At 40.3% G+C, this 20552-nt stretch overlaps 1 protein-coding gene across 1 annotated transcript; it reads right to left on the bottom strand.

The window, feature by feature from the left end:
* Positions 1-6673: 6673 nt before the first annotated feature.
* Positions 6674-20048, bottom strand: leap2 (liver-expressed antimicrobial peptide 2). The gene is made up of 3 exons (XM_059976515.1): positions 19980-20048; positions 11831-11985; positions 6674-6710 (listed from the first exon to the last, which is right to left on the bottom strand). Exons 1-3 carry the CDS (start codon positions 20046-20048, stop codon positions 6674-6676), a joined length of 261 nt encoding a protein of 86 aa, XP_059832498.1.
* Positions 20049-20552: the final 504 nt, after the last annotated feature.

The following is a 20552-nucleotide window of genomic DNA, read 5'->3' as shown; positions in this document are numbered from 1 at the left end:
CAGTTTCTGACAGCCTGGGTCTTGGTAGGGTCCATCATTCAAATTGTCTTCGAAGATGATGAAACCCAAAAATGAAACAGTTGTCACATGTAACTTAGACTCACATGTAGCTCCAACTTGGCATAAAGTCCATGGTCTCGAAGTCTCTTTAAAATGTCCCTGATGTGAGCAATGTGCTCCTCAATGGACTTCGAGAGGATAAGTATATCTTCAGAGTAGACGAAGGTGTGCTTATTGGAGAATAACCCAGAACACTTTGTTTATAAAGGCCTGGAAAATGGCTGGAGCGTTTGCAAGGCCAAAGGGCATAACCAGGCACTCGTTGTGTCCTGTCAGTGTATTGAATACCGTCTTCCACTCCTCGCTTTCCCTAATACGGACCAAATTGTATGCACTCCGTAGGTCTAGTTCTGTGAATACCCTCCCCCTGTGGAGCATCTCGAAAGCTATATTCCTGAGTGGAAGGGGTTGGCAACTCCTGGCCGTAATGCAGTTAATTCCCTATAATCAATGCACGGCAGCAGGTTCCCATCTTTCTTTTGTACAAAGAAGAAGCCTGTGCTGACAGGTGAGGTGGAGGGCCAAATGAAGCCTTTTTCAAGAGGTTCCTTTATATACTCCTCCATTGTTCTTCTATCTGGGCCTGAGAGTGCATACAATTGATCCCGGGCAGCAGGTCAATAGCACAGTCGATGCGGAGGAAGAGTCAAGTTCTTTCCCTTGCTGAAGACCTCCTCCAAGTCCTTGTAGACGGAAGTGATTTCAACTGGTTTGGGTGTTGCTGTCTCCTCCAGACCTCCCTTCGAGGACAGCTCCTGAGGCTTCTTAGGTGGCAGGGGATATTTAATATTCAGAATCCTCTCTCTAAGCTCACGAAGTTCATTCATAGAAACAGTGGCCAAATCAGAGTCCAAATTCCCATCTATATCCTCAGGCAATGGCAGCAAGACATTACAGAGGGTTCTTGTCCCCCACCCCCCCAGGAATAGGTTTGAAGGATCAGCGTAATGGAGTCTTTCCCTTCCTTGAGAGCTGCTGGCTAGATTCCTTAAGCTTAGCGGCAAGTTTGCCGGACTGTTCGGGCATCTCCTTAACCCTCTTCTGAACTGTAGATTCCTTCTCCCTAATTCCTGTGGGATCCCAACTAGACAGTGGCGAGGCTCACACAGTCTGATTGGTCAGAACTGGCTTGTCTTCTCTTGAGAGCAGGGCTAGATCTCCAGAAGGTATCAGGTTCCTCACACTGAAGGCTCCCCCCACCCCCCCTTACTGGTCATTGCTCATGGGGGGGTCTGTATTTTGGAACATCACGCTGCAAAAAAACCCTCTTTCAATGACTGGATCAAGCAATGATCCTCCCCTTCTGCTGGCTCATGGATGGGTTATGCTGGGATAGCCAAGGGTATCAGACGATCAGGGGTATGAGTGGTGAGTCAATAATGTAGAAACTAATGTCTTCCACATGATTCCCCTATCCTCATCTACAAGACCACAGTCTGTAACCAGATCTGCCCGGAACCTAGCATGCGGCTGACCAAGAGAGTTGTGGGCAAAGGCTACTTTAAGAAATATGAGTTGACATAAAAATTAACAATGGTCATTTTATTTATAACCTTATAAGCAAGGGATGGCAAACCTTAGGCATGTGTGTCCAAGGTGGCACATGCAAAAATTTTGTTGGCACACAGCATGCAGTGCTGCTACTCGATTCTTTAAACCCTACCAATGTTAAAAAAAATAGACAATGATTATCATTACTGACAAATGAAACTGTGAGTAGATTTTTACAACCTGAGAACAGTGAGATGTTTTAACAGGAAATGTTTCACGCCAGCTTGGTGCCAGCAAAAACACATGGCATTGGATTAGTAACACACACAAAATGTTGGTGGAATGCAGCGGGCCAAGCAGCATCTATAGGGAGAAGCACTGTCGACGTTTCGGGCCAAGACCCTTCATCAGGACTAACTGAAAGGAAAGACAGTAAGAGATTTGAAAGTAGTCGGGGGAGGGGGAAATGCGAAATGATAGGAGAAGACCGGAGGGGGTGGGTGAAGCTGAGAGCCAGAAAGATGATTGGCAAAAGGGATACAGAGCTGGAGAAGGGAAAGGATCATGGGACGGGAGGCCTAGGGAGAAAGAAAGGGAGAGGGAAGCACCAGAGGGAGATGGAGAACAGGCAGAATGATGGGCAAAAAGAAAGAAAAATTCAAATTGGATATAAAATATTTGGTATCATTAGTGCAGCAACAAAGGTCTCCCTGAGAGTAAAGTGTACTTATTTTCCTTCCTTTCATCTTTTATGAAAATGCATCAAAGTTTATAATTTTATATTTTCACGGTCATGTTTCTTATATATGAGGTACAACAAAATGTTATTTTTCAATTATCTTTACAAAAGATTATTAATAACTTTTGAACAGTTTTTCTAAAATGCTTCATTTATTTCTATCTGTCCCTTTTATACTCTTATAAATAGTAACACAGTAAATGTATCTAAATATGCAACAGGAATATGCAAAGGAAAAATATCCTTTTTCCTTAAAAAAAAGTTCATAATTATTGTTACCAATTCATTAATCAATTATCAGCTCTGTTCAAAATTACCATGGCACATGAGAGAATTTTTTAGAAGATTATCACCAATTTGGGCATACACTCCCAGAAAGGTTTGGCACCACTGTTGTAAACTCTTCAAAAACAGGAACCTTTTCTCCCTCCCTTTCCAGTCTCAAAGAGGGGTCTTGGCCAGAAACATCACTGTTTATTAATTTCCTTTGATACCTGCTGAGTTCCGCCAGCATTTTGTGTGTGTTATTCTGGATTTCCAGCATCTGCACAATCTCTTGTACTTATGCTTATTCTTATGATGTCGTTTTATATCCTGATGGCACTGATATCTAAACTGCAATATTCAGAATAATCACATTGTGCGATCATTATTATTTACTCCAAACAAGTATGTTCAGTCTTTTAGTATGGTATGTATCAATATCAGACACTATGAGAGTTTTATTATTATTAAATTTTTAACAATGTCAGTGTGGGTCAAAAGCAAATGAACCATTTCCATCAGAAATCTGGTATGGAGGCTGGGGTTCTGTTCTGCATTCTTGGTAGAGTCATTTTAGTACAATGGAAGGTTCCTTTCAATTGAAGAGAGCCAAACAGCCATCAAAGATAGCTGTTAAACTACTTTAAATGTTCTTTCCAGATTAAAAATAACTGTGCAATGATGTTTTAGGAATTTAAATGAAAACTGTGGCAGTTGTGAAATCAACAAGTTTTCAGTTTCTGATTTTCGGGTGGCTGGCTCTGTTCCCTGGGAGATGCTTCTCGCAGAACCTTCCCTTAAGGATTGGTGTGAGATATTTGTTGTAAATTACCCTCTGGATAACAGTGTCTGCCTGTTAACACACACAAAATGCTGGAGGAACACAGCAACTCAGATAGTGTCTATGGAATTGAATAGTCGACGTTTCAGGCCAAGATCCTTCATCAGGATTGGAAAGGAAAGGGGAATATGTTAGATTAGGAAAATGGTGGGAGGGGAAGGAGTTACAAGTCATGTGAAGCCATGTGGGTGGGAGAACGGGGGAAGCTGGAAGGTGATAGATAGAAAAGGTAAAGGGTTGAAGTTGAAAGAATCTGATAGCAGAGGAGAGTGGACCATGGGAGAAAGGGCAGGGGGAGGGGCACCAAGGGGAGGTGATAGGACAGTGAAGAGAAAGGGTAAGAGGCCATCTCCAACTCTCCACCTCCCCTCAGACACTCCACTTTGGCTTTCTGCCTGCTTTGGATCTTTTCATCTCTAACTGCCGACTTGACTTCAGAACTCTTCTCTCTTCCTTGAACCCGACTTCCTGTGAACATACTGCCCTGCACTCTCTCCACACCAATCCCAACCTAACCATCAAACCCGCAGTCAAGGCTGGTGCCATTGTAGTCTGTTGGACTGACCTCTATCTTGCTGAGGCTGTGTGGCAACTCTCAGATACCTTCTCTCACTTACACTTTGAACCATCTGGACAATCAAGCTGTTGTCTCCCGCATCATAATCAACCTCATCAGAGCTGGAGATCTCCTATCCATTGCTACTGACCTCATAGTTCCCTTTTCCCACACTACTTATTTCTACCTCCTACCCAAGATCCACAAACCCGACTGTCTGGGTAGGCTCATTGTTTCTGCCTGCTCCTGCCCCTACCCCGCTGAACTTGTGACAGAATGTCTCGAATCCATTTTCTCCCTCTTGGTTCAGTCTATTTCCACCTACATCCACCACATGCTCTTGATCTCCTCAGTAACTTTCAATTCCCTGGTCCTGATCACCTCATTCACCATGGATGTCCTGTCCCTATACACTTCTATCCCCCATTTGGGAGGCCATAAAGCCCTCTGTTTCTTTCTCAATAACAAGCTGATCAGTTCCCCTCCACCACCACCCTCCTCCATCTGACAGGACTGGTCCCTGCCTCCAAGCCTTCCCTGGTAATGCTCCCCAACTCGTTCTGTGCAATGTATATTGACAACTGCATTGGTGCTGCTTCATGCCCCAATGCTGAGCGCGTCAACTTCCACCCTGCCCTTAATGATGTTCCCTTCATCCATTTCTGACACCTCTCTCCCCTTTATCAATCTCTCTGTCTCTATCTCTGGAGACAAGCTGTCTACCAATATCTTTTATAAACCTACCAATTCCCACAGATATCTTAACTACACCTCTTACCTCCAAGTCTCCTATAAAAATGCCATTCCCTTTTTTCTCAGTTCCTACATCTCCGCATCTGCTCCCAGAATGAGGCATACTTTCCAGGACATCAGCGATGTCCTCCTTCAAAGAACAGGGTTTCTCTTACTCTACCATTGATGCTGTCATCAACCACATCTCTTCCATTTTCCAGACATTCACACTCACCCCATCTTCTAGCTACCTTAACAGGGAGAGCTCCTCTTGTCCTCAACTACCAGCCCATGAGCCTCCAAATTCAGCAATCATTCTCCACAGCTTACCTTATTTCCCTCCTAGCACTTATCCCTGCTTGTAAGTGCAACGCCTGCCCATTCACCTCCTCCCTCATCTCCGTTTAGGCCCCAAATAGTCCTTCCAGTGAGGCAACATTACACCTATGAATCTGCTGGGATCATCTACTGCACCTGGTGCTCTTGATGTGGCTTCCTCTACATTGGTGAGACCTGACGTAGATTGGGGGACTGCTTTGTTGAGCATCTCTGCTCCATCCACAAAAAGTGAGAATTCCCAGTGGCCAACCATTTTAATTCCTATTCTCATTCCCATTTTTACAGGTCAGTCTATGGCCTCCTCTTTTGTCACAATGAGGCCACACTCAGGTTGGAGGAGCAACACCTCATACTCCATCTAGGTAGCCTCCAACCTTCAGGCATGAACATCGATTTCTCCAAATTCCAGTAATTTCCCCCTCTCCCCCTTTCCTCTTCTTGAATTCTCCTCTCTGTCCTCCTTTCTCCACATCTGCCTATCATCTCCCCCGGTGCCCCTCTTCCTTCCCTTTCTCCAATGGTCCACTCTCCTCTCCTTTTTCACCTATTACTTCCCTGCTTCTTACTTCAATCCCCTCCCCCACCCACCAGGCTTCACCTATCACATTCTAGCTTCCCTTCCCCCAACCTTTTTATTCTTGAGTCTTCCCCCTTCCTTTCCAATCCTGGTGAAGGGTGTCAGTCCAAAACATTAACTATTTATTCATTTCCACAGACGTTGCGTGACCTGCTGAGTTCCTCCACCAGATTTCCGGCATCTGCAGAATCTCTTGTGCTTATGGTGTCTACCAGTGTCCTTGTTGATTGTCCATGGCTCCAAGGATTGGAATGTGGTAGAAATTATTTTGATTAGTTTTCTTTGACTTTTATATGACTTATGTATTATTAATTACATCCTTATAGAAATTTCCAGTCAATGAAATTGAGACAATCAGGTTAGATGAAAAAGAAGTACTGAATTAAAAACAATTAAAATGCTCTCTTTATAGAAGCTGAATATTAAACATGAGTCAAAGGTTTTACAGAAGAGCACAGTTGAAATAGTTGTTCATAGTTTAATACAGGTATTGAAATAAGCACTTTTGTTAAAACAGTATCATACAAATATGATCAAAACCCAAAATAATAAATTTCTTTGACTTAATTGTTTAAAAACTTTATAACAATGCACTAAATTTAAAAAAATAACTTAATGTTATTGACTTAAACTTTACTCAGGCAGAAGCTCCCAAATTTCTCAGAACACTTCAAAAATTTGCTTATCTCCTTCCAAAGCTCTCAGCTTTTCAGACTGGGTTTGGAGATGATGCCCAAGCTTTTAGTCATTTATGGGGCTGGATGTGGTCCAGGACAAACAAATTAAATGAATCTCTTTCCTTAGTGAGCCTCATATTGCTGAAAGCATTGCAAAACTAAAATGTTTCAGATGGGCGAAGTTGATCTTCTATATCTTTATAAGTACAGGCATGGATAAACTGCAGTGAGGATTGCAGGCAGTTAGTCTGGGCAAGTTTGGACTGGCTCAAAGTTTATATTTTCAGAATATAAATGTGAGGGAAGAAAGAACAGTAAATAAGACTTGTAGTGGTAGGCTTCGTTCTTGACCAGCACAAGATTTAGTTTGCTGAATATATCCCAGGGGCACATTTCCTCAGGACACAAATTTAGAATGAGTACAGCGTCCGTCCCTATGAAATACAGAGACATAAATTATACATCAGAATGTGGAAAGCACTTTTAAGTCAAGTACAATCATTGTCAACTACTAGCAATTCTTTATTGTATTCCAATATCTTTATTCTTTCAAATGAAGACAGCAATGTAACTTACTTTTTGCCACAGTTACTAAGAAATGATTAAACCTTTATCAACTATGCATGTTCCCTACTGAATAGGCTCATGTTCCATTTAGTTTTGAGGTCTTAGCACTCAAGATAGATTTATACATGCACAAATGACAGTGAATGCCTTTACATTAACACAGTAAAATAATCCCAAAAGTTTTATCCAGTTAATAGCAGTAAACTGCATTGTATTTTCTTTGATTCATTGAAGAAAAAGTTAATTAAAAAGCAAGCTTTTCATTTCAAAGAATTGCAAAGTATTTGACCAATAAAAGTAACCATTTAGATCATTGGCAGATTCAATAGTGGTAATAAGACTATAACACAGAATTAGGCCATTTGGCCCATCGAGTCTGCTCTGCCATTCAATCATGGCTGATGCTTCATTCCCCTCCTCAGCCCCATACCCTGGCCTTTTTCCCGTGTCCTTTGATGTCATGTCCAATCAAGAACCTATCAAGTGCTCCCTTAAATACACCCAACAACCCAGCCTCCACAGCTGTCTGTGGAAACAAATTCCACAAATTCACCACCCTCTGGCTAAAGAAATTTTTCTACATCTCTTTTTTAAATGGACGCCCCTCTATCTGAGGCGGAACCCTCTTGTCTGACACTCCCACCATGGGAAACATCCTTTCCACATCTGCTCTTTCTAGGCCTTTCAACATCTGAAAGGTTTCAATGAGATCCCCTTTCATTCTTCTAGATTCCAGCAAGTACAGACCCAGAGCCATCAAATGTTCTTTGTATGATAACCCTTACATTCCCAGAATCATCCTTGTGCACCTCCTCTGAACCCTCTCCAATGCCAATGCATCTGCACACAATATTCAAAACTGTACACAATACTCAAGGTGAGGCCTCACCTGTGCCTTATAAATCCTCAGCGATAAAATCCTTGCTCTTGTATTCTAGACCTCTTGAAATGAATGCTAACATTCCATTTGCCTTCTTCACCATTGAGACTCACCCTGCAAACTAACCTTTAAGGTGTTCTGCATTAGAATTCCCAAGTTTAGAAAATAGTCCGGATGTTTATTTCTACTACCAAAGTGCATCACCATGTATTTTCCAGCATTGTGTTTCATTTGCCACTTTCTTGCCTATTCTTCTAATCAGTCTAGGTTCTTCTTCAGACTACCTGTTTCCTCAACACTACCTGCGCCTCCAACAATCTTCGTATCATCTGCAAACTTGGCAACTAAGCCATCTACTCCATCATCTAAATCATTGATATACAGCATAAAGAGAAACAGTCCCAACATCAACCCCTGCAGAACACCACTAGTCACTGGCAGCCAACCAGACAAGGATCCTTTTATTCCCCTTGCTGCCTCCTGCCAATCAGCCAATGCTCTAACCATGCCAGTAACTTTCCTGTAATACCATGGGCTCTTAACTTGGTAAGTAACCTCATGTGTGGCACCTTGTCAAAAGCCTTCTGAAAATCCAAATATACAACATCCACTGTATCCCCTTTATCCATCCTACTTATAATCGCCTCAAAGAATTCCAACGGGTTCATCAGGCAAGATTTTTTCTTAAGGAAACTGATGCACCATCAATAACTCTTGGAGACGTGAGGCGAGATATAGGCTTTTATTGGCTGGAAGAAAGAATAAGCAGCAATTGACCACCACACTGCATCCTGGAGACTGAGGCTGGGGCGGAGTCCCCAATCACCTTTATACTGGGGCCCGTGGGAGGAGCCATGGTCCGTGGGAGGAGCCACAGGAACAGTCAGCGGGGGGGGGGGGGGGAGGGGGCATGTCCAAACAGGTATATGTAGTTCACCACAGAAACCATGCTGACTTTGTCCTATCTTGTCCTGTGTCACCAAGTACTCCATAACCTCATCCTTAACAATTGACTCCAACATCTTCCCAACCACTGAGGTCAGGCTAACTGGTTTTTAATTTACTTTCTTTTTTTCTTTTTTAAAAGAAAGTATCCTCCTTTTTTAAAGAGTGAAGTGATATTTGCAATTTTCCAGTCCTCTGGTACCCAGCCAGAGTCCAATGATTTTTGAAAGATCATTACTAATACCTCCACAATCTCTACTGCTCTGTCTTTCAGAACCCTCGGGTGCATTTCATCTGGTCCAGGTAACTTATATACCATTTGGTCTTTCAGCTCTTTGAGCACCTTCTCCCTTGTAATAATAAATGCACTCAATTCTCTTCCCTCGCTACCTTCTACATCTGGCACACTGCTGGTGCCTTCCACAGTGAACACTGATGCAAAATACTCATTTAGTCCATCTGCCATCTTGTTGCCCCCTGTTATTATTTCTCAGGCCTCATTTTCTAGTGATCCTATATCCATTCTCATCTCTCTTTTATTTTTTACATTTTGAGAAAGCTTTTACCATCCACTTTGATATTGTTTGCTCGCTTGCTTTCATATTTCATCTTTTCCCTCATAATGATTCTTTATTTGCCCTCTGTAGGTTTTTAAAAGCTTCCCAGTCCTCTATCTTCCTGCTAATTTTTGCTTTGTTGTATGCCCTCTCTTTTGCTTCTGTGGTTGTTTTGACTTTCCTTGTCAGTCACAGTTGTACTATTTTGCCATTTGAGTGTTTTTCATTCTTGGAATACATCTATTCTGCACCTTCCTCATTTTTCCCAGAAACTCACACCATTGTCGCTCTGCTGCTGTCCCTGCCAGCATCTCCTTCCAATTTAGTTCGATCAACTCTTCTCTCATACCTCTGAAATTTCCTTTACTTCACTGAAATATAGCTAAGATTTTACTTTCTCCTTATCAAATTTCAAGTTGAACTCAATCATATTGTGATCACTGTCTCCTAAGGGTTCTTTTTCCTTAAGCTCAAAAATCACCTCCTGTTCATTCCATAACACCCAATCTGGCATCGCTGATCCCCTAATGGACTCAATGACAAACTGCTTTAAAAAACCATCTCATAGGCATTCAACAAGCTCACTCGCTTGACATCTATTACAAACCTGATTTTCCAAACCAATCTGTATGTTGAAATCTCCCATGACGGTCATAACATTGGCCTTTTGACATGCCTTTTCTATTCTCTGTTGTAACCTATGGTCCACCTCCCAGGCACTATTGGGAGGCCTGTATATAACCGCCATTAACGTCCTTTTACCCTTGCAGTTTCTTAACCCAACCCACAAGGATTCAACATCTTCCAATCCTATGTCACGTCTTTCTACTGATTTGATGCCTCCCCCTTTGCCTACCTTCCTATTCCTCCATTACAATGTGTAACCTTGGATGTTCAGCTCCTAACTACAACCATCCTTCAGCCACGATTCAGTGATGGCCACAACATTGGTAATATTGGGAAGACAACCTCCGTTTGTCACCACTACATCATAAAACTGACAGCAACTTTTGATATTTGTAGTTTACTGCCACCAAGTGGAAATTGTGTGAAATAATGAATTTATATTGTTTGTGATGTCCCTTATCCATATTTAGAAGATCGCTTAGCAGACTAGCTGACTCCATTAAATTAATTCTGTGTATGTTTTGTGTGCATTATTTCCTTATATGAATATTTCAAAATATAAGGAATTTTTATGTTAAAAGAATTTTGATATTTCAGCTGCTGCAATTTAACAAATAAATGTATGATCTAATCCTTATTTAGTATATGAATTATATAATGTATGGTGTTTAAATAATCAATTTTAAAAATTGCTTCCTGATAGAGAATTCTTTAGTCTTTTTGTGCTTGGGCAAGTTGATATCACACCTGGGATATTATTGAAATGGTGCTTAACAGCAGTATTCTTTGAGTCACGGGATCTATGTGGGAATTTTCTTCGCAATCTCATTGGAATCAACATCACTGCTGGTGGCACACCTTTTGTGTGAACAACAACTTAGATGTCATATTTAGCACAAGCAAGAAGCCTGCCAACGTACAGCTTGTGCAAATGATCGCACACATTTGGTATTACCAGACCAGTGCCTTTGTCAGCAACTTAAAAAGGAGGAGATTGGGAAAATTAGTTCTGCGAGAGGGGAAGACAGTTATTGCTATTCCTGCAGAAAGATCCCAACTCAGACACAAAGATATTGATGCAAGCAATATTACATCCACTATTTACTTTGGGCAGAGTAAAATTACCAGGTATTTCAAGCTATCAGTAAATTTACTATCCACACACCCCCAATGCTCTTCAAGATATTTACATCTCTGAGATGTGAGTTAAAATCAGCACTGACCAATATGAAAATCTACTTTCAGTCAAATAGCCTAGTGGCTATAAACATGCAGCAGAAAGACTGTTTGTAAATTGACAGTAATCAGTAGTTGAGTGTCAGAAGTATAAGACTGTGGTTGAAAAGATTGGCTTAGTTAAAATATAAAACACAAATAAATCATTATAAATTTATTTTTGATGTTATATCTCTGATAATCAACTTACGAAGGGTGATTGATAAATTTGTAGCCTAAGGTAGGAGTCAATTTTAGAAAACCTAGCACATTTATTTTTCAACATAATCCCCTCCTATATTTACATAGGTCCAGCAGTCATGGAGCATATGGATCTTGGACCTCCAGTGTCCACAGCAGGGGTGATTGATGTTTGTGGCCTAAGGTAGAAGGAGGTGAGTTTTACAGCTCTTGTTGCATGCACATACAGCTCAACTCTTTGATTATACAGAAAGTTTGAAGTTAATAACATCTCCTTCTACCATAGGCCACGAACTTATCAATCACCCCTCATAAAAGAAAGAGCAATCCTTTGCACGTAAACCTTATATAAAAGTTGCAGGTGTTTGCTCATAGTATTTCTACTGGTAGCAGACAATGAGCAGATAATTTGAATTCTAGAGCCTGAGCTGCAGTTTGTGGTGATATACCGCACTTGGTTAGAAACGAGGGAGAGTTTCCTTGCAGTTATGCAATATGCTGGAAACTATGTAAAAGAATACAAGTATTTGTTTTCAGAATAATTATAATACACTGACTTTACCTGCAAGTTTTTGTGCTGCACTCATAGTCACTCTGACAGAGGGCTTGAATAGGTTTACTGCTACCGACAATTCTCCAGAAAGGAGTGTTCCGTGAAAAACGTCTAAGAAATGGGGATCTCTGACAACCTTCCTTATGGATGGGCATTGAATCAAACTTGAAATGAAAAGAAGCACCAGATAATTACTAAATGAAAAATAAATAAGTCTTTAAACAAATGAATAGATTAAATTTATAATTGGCACCTACAGATTGATTATTTTTCAATGTTGTCCAGCTAGAATAAAACATCTTTAAGAAATATACATCCACAGATCTTAAGAGTGACTACCTTGGATGTTCTTTAGTACAAAGGAGGATGGGGGCAGCCAATATTCACTGACCCACTTGGGAGCAGTTGGAAACTCAGTATTGTGACAGAAGCACAATTTGGAACGGTAAAGATGATGAACAGGAAAAATAGCTCCATCAGTTCTCATCCACACTTCACTAAACCTCAAAGGAGCGGCCAAGACGTCTGAGTGCAATCAACCATGATTCATAAATAGCCCGGGAAATTAATTTGCTACAGTTGCATTAAATTTTTATCATGCATTTGGATAATTGGGGTTAATTTGATATGCAGTTTTCCCAATTATTAGATATTACACGTGGAAATCCACATAAACTGTTGCACTGGTATTTTTTCATCTAGGATTTCTGGGACATTCTGATTCATGCTATGTAGGGTATAAGGAAAAGCTCCGTTAAGAACATACTTTGTTATTTTAATTATTAAATGGTCCTGGTTAAATTATAATTTAATGATTCCAGAACATTTATTCCAATCTTGTGACATCAGAGATTTTTTCAAACGTAAATCAGAAGATGTACGTTAGAGCAATACAAATATTCAAGCGTCTACTAAAAGAAGGAACTGTTGTTAGCTGAGGCCTAATAGAATGATATCACTCTGTACGTTGGAGTCAGGACAAGTCTCACATGATTGACTCCATAAATTGGTATTTTATTAAGGAATTAATAGGAATCTTCTAATAGGAATCACAACAGATCTTCAATCCATTGATACAAATTTATTTCAATCTATCCCTCGTATTTTTTGATAATTGACATTTTCATCCTAAAACACATATAAAACCTGCTTTAAACAACAGAATATAAATTATACCAGAAAATCTATTGCCTTGTTCAATATTTCTGTACATTATGTGATGGAAATGTATAAAAAATCCAGTTACTAAACACATTCCAATATTTAGTGTACCACTGATATTTTCCACCCCACCCCCCACCCCACGTCCCCTATGCCTATGACATGCCATCAGAGGCCACAAGAGGTCGTCAGGCACAAACAATGGTATCAAATGCTGAGTAAGGTCGTTCCTGCACTATTTGTTCTGCACATACAAGGCCTGCAGACATTATAGGCTTTGCAATCTGCAGTAAGCTTTAACCAGAAAGTCATGACCTTTTTTGTATTAATTAAAGGGGAAAATCCACCAACATCCATTCCTTTAAATTGACTGATTCTAGTGCTCTATACCTGGTTGTCTGTTCCTGCTGGATCCTTCCTCAATTCTATTAATCCTGTCAATTATCCAGCACAGGTTCAAATATCTCACAGGCTAACTCCCACCCTCTTTACTTCCATGATTTAGTCTATCCTCACTGCAATTATTTCTTTCATACGTGTTCACCTGCCCCTACTTCTTGTTTCTCTCTTTCTATGGATACTTTCTACTCATTTGCAATATTTCTGCACCCCTCTCCCCGAACATTCCTTCTGTTATCCAAGTCTGTGATTAATTGATTGCAATGGAGGCTCGACAATGATGAGAGCTTGTGGATTATGTTGTGTTTTGTAACTTCAAACATTAAATTAATTCAGAGTGTTACGAACCCCGTAACTGGGTCACTTACCAGCAAAGATAGAGAGGTCCGTTGAAGTCTGATGGTACTATTTTTAACAGTATTTATTAGTAAAAATACACAAAAATAATATCAATGCAAACATACAGATAATATACGTCGTCAATACTAAATCTAACAGTGCGGGTATAATAATAATCAATAAGAAATAAGCTCTATCATTGTCTAGGGGATAATGTATTGTCCGATGGAAATATAAAAGTCACTCAGTTCATGCAGGCTGCAGCCTTTTGGTTGTCACTGTGTTGCACTTTGTTGGAGAGAGAGAGAAATAGGAATAGAATGGGAACGGTTACCGCTGCGGGTTTTCCAACCTTTATGATTTCGATCCTTTGGGAGTCCCTTTGGTGTGGCCGTTCACTTGTGGCCTCTCCTTTAGCTAAAGCCCTTCTTCCGTGGTGAGGCTGCCAATCCCAAGCAAGGGAAAGGACGCACACGAGCCCCCCAATGGCTGTCGCTATTAAACGCTGTCACGGGATTTCTAGCATTTCTCCTGGTGCGTCTAAAGGGGTTGTTCCTCAGACCCTCTTTTATCCTTACTCACGGGGTCTCAAATGTCAATCAGGTTGGGATGATGCAATCCCTCAACCAGCCCACTCTGGTCGTCCCCTGAGGGCTTCAATGAATAGTCCAGTACTCAGTACACAATTCCATCTCCAAGAGACAATAGCCGTTATCAGGGGTTTTGTTTTCGCTGAGGCCAGGACACATTCCAAAACCTTCTGGATTCTCTCTCATTTCCTGGGTCCCAGACCCGAATTAATAGCAATCTTGTGATTCTCAAAAAGGAGGGGGCTACTTTGTACCCTTCGGCCCTCAGAGTTGTGGCACATTCGTAACAAGAGGAAGGCATGGGAGTCCAAAATGTAGGTATAACTTTGTGTTTACTTAAGCGAGATGCACTCATATCACATGGTAGTGTGATGACATATGCAATTCACATATTTATACATATAACCTATAATGAATTATTTAAATGAACAATAATGCTTAAACAATATATATATATATGTGTGTGTGTGTGTGTGTGTGTGTGTGTGTGTATATATACACACAAGATTACTCAAATATTGCTATAATTTTAAATACACAGCACTTCTCTCTGCTTAGCTATAAACTCCAACTCAATAAAGAAGGCAACTCAACTATATACTCTATTTATGATATAATACATCTGCTAAATACTGATATCCACAACATAGTAAATTTTAAATTGTCCCATTCAGATCTAAAGACTTAATCGCTGCAGAGGATTTTTTACTCTTGTGGGATAACATCTTTCTGACAAAGGGGATCCCTCGGCTTGGCAGGTGAGACTTGTGGCTGTGAAAAGAATCTCAGGTTCTGGGGCCTCCTCCATGGTGGTTGTTGGAGTTGACTCTGAGACTGTAGGAAGTGGTTCTGATAGCACTATCTACCATTCTTCTTCTAGTTTATGCACCTTGATCTTGTGAAGGAGTATTCTCTTATTCATCCTTCTGTTGCTCCCTTTACGATTTGATTTCTCCTTTTGGTTTCCTCATCCACAAAATCATCTGATGAGTCCTTTGTTTTTGGATCTCCATTGACTCCTTTCTTTTTTGGCCTTCCACTCATCCAGCTGGGCTTTGGTCTTTGCATCTACTTTTACCAACAGATTTTTGTCTCCCACTAGAAGGTCATGCAATAACCTTAATGCACACAGGGTAGATTCTGGTTCTTTCTACACACAAAATCTGAATGTTTAGAATTTTCCTGAAGGTCCTTGAACTCTCTTCCAGCTTAAAACCAAGCCACATTTCACAAGTAACTGCCTGATCAATGTAACAGATGCTTTCTCAGAAATGTTGCCTAACAAAAACTTTTGGAGTCGGACCACTGCTTTCATTTGTTATGATCCCAGCCCCCTCCTTTGTGAGAATTGCAAGAGCACTAGTTGAGGGGGGGTCAGTAGACCCAGGAAGTGGGAGAGAGAGAGACGTGCCGAATACCGCATTCCACCGGGATACAAAATAAGGCGACATTGACTATTGTCTCATGGAGACCATGTGTAAAGCCCTCGGGCAAAGTGGGCTGGTTGAGAGAGAGATTGCATCATCCCAACCTGATTGACACCTGCGACCCCATGAGGAAGTATAAAGGAGGGTCTGGGGGGGACAGCCCCTTCAGACGCACCAAGAAGACACGATAGCGATCCCATCGTAGCGGGAAGCCATTTTGAAGGAAGCCACGTGCGTTAGATTCCGGGCCTGGAATCTGTGGCTGGACTCACAGAAAACCACTTTTAACTAACATCGGGGGGAGCCCGTTCCCCTGATTCAACGGATTTGCTTCATAAAGACCCGGGCAAGTTTTTCCTTTTCTCACCAATCTCTCTCTCTCTCTGTCGCAACACGTGAAACCCAGCGATTCCCAAAAGGCTGAAGCCTGCAGACTTCTGAGTGACTTTTATATTTCCAACGGACAATATATTAACCCCTAGACAACAGTAGAGCTCACTTCTTAATGATGATTATTACTATACCCGCGCTTTAGATTGAGTATTGACGACATGCATTATCTGAATGTTTGTATTAACCTTACTTTTGTGTCCCTTTATAAATAAAAATGTTTGAAAATAGTGCCATCAGACTTCAACGGACCTCTCTATCTTTGCTGGTAAGTGATCCAGTTACAGGATACGTAACACATTACCTTCACAAATTCTCTGAGCAACATGGTCCTTCCTTGGTCCAATATTCTTTCCAACCAGAGGTACAGAGATTGGCACCAACACCTTTTTGTCCTCTGTTTGGCAATGGTTCATGGTGTTTGGCATGGAGATAGTTGTGGCATCATCCAGCACCTTTCTTAATTTGCTTTCAGTTAACTTTATTGCAGGGGATGTGGTATGGAAACAGTGGATAGATCTCCAATCAAATTGAAATTGTCTCAGCCACCCATGACCCCACAATTCTGGTCCTCCTGTTTTTACCACATAAAAGTTCAATGTGGCTTGTTGGCTGTTGTATTTCATGGTCACGAGTGTCATTCCCACAGGAGTTATCTTTTCTCCACTATAAGTTCTTAGTTGGATATCTACAGGCTTCAGGACAGTATCTTTGAAATGCCATTGAAACTCATATTGTGGAATGAATGAAACAGCTGAACCAGTGTCCAATTCCATTTTAATTAATTTGCCTTTCATTTCAGTCATTAGGCATATTGTTTGTCTATTGCTGGTTTTCACATTGTAAATCTCAAGGCTAGCCAGTCTCTCTCAACTTAATCAAATTTTTCATCAACAGTATGCAGTATGCAGATTAGTGCTATTTTTGAAATTGCAGCTTGACTTTTTATCTTTTTCTCTTTCCATGCAGACCACTTATTTTTCTGTGACGGACATGCTCTTTGTACGAGTCCTACTTTGTTGCATTTTTTGCAAGTTTCACCTTTAAATCTGCATTGGTCTGGTGTACGTGAGCCCCTGCCACAAATGTGACACAGGCTAGTTTGGCCAGGCTGGTTTCTGTTTAGATGTTGCAATTTTGTTCATGTTCACTTTCATTCCTGAGTGCAATTCAATTGCATCTCTGTCTGCTATTTCCATTGATACAGCAATTTCCACTGCTCTCTTGAATATAAGTTGTGCTTCAGTTAAGAGCCATTTTTGAATGCTTTCTTGTAAGGTTCCATAAACTGAACAATCTCTCAGTGCATCATTGAGCCCATTACTGAACTAACAATGCTTAGACCATCTCTTCAATTCAGCCATATATGCTGAAATGGACTTATCTTCTTTTTGATTCCACTTAAGAAACCAAAAGCATTCTGCAAATCAACAGTGGCTTTGGTTCTAACTGTTCCTGCATTGCTTTCACAATATCAGCAAAGCTAACTTTTGTTGGTTTGGTTGGGCCATTCAAACATTGAAGCAAACTGTATGCCTTTAAGCCCAATCCACTTGGCAAAATTGGTATTCATTTCACAACTGGCTGTTCATTTGCTTCAAAATACTGTTCAATTAGCTCAGTATACAAGAGCCAGTTATCTCCATTTCCTGACCTAAAAACAACTCGACCGTGGCTTCCCTTCCAAAGAACACACACTGTATTTCTTTTTTTAAAACTTGACCCTCTCTGCACATGCTTCAACAGGTCAATAGCTGTCTCTGGTTCATTTTAAAAATGCTTCATTGCCACTTTCATGTTTTGTAACTTCAAAACGTTAAACTAATTCAAAGTAAGACATGGGAATCCAAAATGTGAGTCTAACTTTGTGTTTACTGTAAATGAGGCTTGTATGTATCACATGGTAGTGTGATGATGTATAATATTCACGTATTTATACATCGTGCCGGAGAGCACTCAATAAATACTTTTCATAAACTTGCACATTTACACATACACAGACAAACGTTGCCTTGTCGTTCTGCTATTGTTGTGCTGATTGTTCACCCTGCAATGTCCTTCCATTGGTATATTCTAATAATGTGTCCTAAAAGGACCTTTCCGGCCATACACTTCAGAATATTCTATTTCTTTAGTAATGGGGAAGTGTAAATGTATATGTATGTTTGTATACTGTATTTAAGGTGGATGCTTTTCTTTGTAATATGATTGTAACTACAGTGTGAGTGCATAACATTTTGATTCATGTGTAGTCTTAAGTTCACTTTGTGGGTAGTAACAAATGGTAATTCCTGGTGCAAATAAAAACAAAGCAGATCGCTCTCAGCAGGGGAGAGGGATCAAGCTGCTAGGAGTTCACTCTGGGCAAAGTATGGAGCTATTTATTGTGTTTTCTGGCAGATAGCTTTTTGTAAATATTGGCAGTTTTCTATTTGCTATTTTAGCTAATTTGTCTAAGTTTGATTTTTTTGAGCCACTGAATAAACACCCTTGAACAAAAGTGCTAAGCAACTTCTGTCAACCTTTTCTGCAGTCATAACCCATGTACGTAACATACCTATAAATCGTAATGAATTATTTAAACAAATAAGAATGCTTAATCAAACAATATATACGAAGTTACTCAATTATTACTGAAATATTAAATACACAGCAGATTAGAATGTCCTTCCATGTATTTAAGCATAAAACACTATTTTAAGTGTATACCATGAATTGTGCTTCATGCACACAAGGTTATCACCGTCAGGGCATTTTGCACAAATCGGCAAAATTACATTCACATATTGTCAGTTTTAACTTGGTTATAGTTCCCATCTTAGTGCAAATGTTCTTTTTACTTCCTGCAACTAAGGAGCATACTTTTTTTGTGTATTTTCCCCTTTCCTGAAGTCAGGTGGAGTAATTTTGATGTATGAGATAGCATTATCTATTTAGCAATGTTACAGCCAGTTGTTACAGATCTCTTCCGATTTTCAACTGCAGAATTAAATGCGTATGAACTTGGCCCTGCCTGCGGTACATTTTCTTCTAGATCAAGAGGATTTAAGTATCACTCCAAGCATCAGAGCAAAAGCAAACTCTTAACTGACATAGCAATGCAAGACTGATGGATTAGCTGTACCATCATCTGGATGTATAAACTGAGGCTCTCTCCCTTTATCCAGGTGTTCCATTTTTAACAATATCCTGGTATTTCTCCCAATGCCCTGACTAATGGTAAAGATTCCTAAAAATCAAATTGTTTTATTATTTGATTCCTAAATACAGGTCATCATCATACTGTCACCAATGAGATCCTGTTGTGTTTAAGATGGACATCATGTTTTCTGCATTTGAAGGGTGGTTACTTTGGCTGTAAAATGTATTGGAAATCCTGAAAGGGGCAGGGAAGGCACTATGTAAATTTAAATCATTCCTTTTATTGTTGACTACCGTGACATTTTCTGTGCAATGCGCACAGGCCACAATTTGATGTAATTTCTGAATAACCACAATTCTCTTGTATGCTGGGATGCTGTCAGTAAGTCATTAACCATGGAATACTTTAGGGATGTTCTCTCCTACTCTAGTCAGACATCAGCATGCAACAATATCCTGTAGGTATTATGAGACAGGAATTTCTGCTGATTTTTTACCATCTCAGCCCAGAACACTGAAACATGTTGCAACAGTCCCTAAGCATAGATTGCTGACTTCACAACAGTCCAGAAAGCTCTCTAATCTTTTTGCCGTGGTATGGCATATTTGCCCAGTCATAAAGCAGAAAGGAAAATACAGCTAGAGATAATTACGTAATACCAGTTTTTTATTTGCTAGAGACTAGATAAGATCAATATTAATTTCACTTACCATAGGACAAATCAACAATAAAGTAACAAATGCAATGATTAGTCCTGTCTTCCAACCTCTAGTTTCCATCTTTCAAAACCGTCCAACAACTGCTTCAGCCCGGTGAGATTTGTGAGCTGTGAGATCAAGCCTAGTTTTATATCTGTAGTACTCAAGGACACAATCTGTTCTATCTTTTATCTGCAGAGTGGACTTGCAACAGATTATTTGCCAAGTATTTAGCAACTTTAAAGATTTTTGTATTGAACCTGTTGTGAGGCATTCATCAAACAAGAGGGAGAGAAAAAAGTGGACTCCTGTGATAACTTTATTGGTTTTACTAACTGACTCAGAATGATGGCCATATATGTACATCATTTCTGTCCTGAAATCTCAGAGTGTTTGGGATTCTTCCATATGCCTATATGCATGAATCTCAAATTAATATGTAAAATTCTTCCCAAAATAATTAATGGCTCATCTAAACTCCCCTCGCTTTCTTAGATCCTTGAAGTGTTGGTCGGTATGCTAATGTGTAGCTATTTCACAATGCTCAACAACACGTATCTCCATACCAGAAGCTAACACCCTGTC

This window comes from Hypanus sabinus, chromosome 8 (assembly GCF_030144855.1).
Source record: "Hypanus sabinus isolate sHypSab1 chromosome 8, sHypSab1.hap1, whole genome shotgun sequence".
NCBI lineage: Eukaryota > Metazoa > Chordata > Chondrichthyes > Myliobatiformes > Dasyatidae > Hypanus > Hypanus sabinus.
This window is presented reverse-complemented; position numbering and strand designations above follow the sequence as displayed.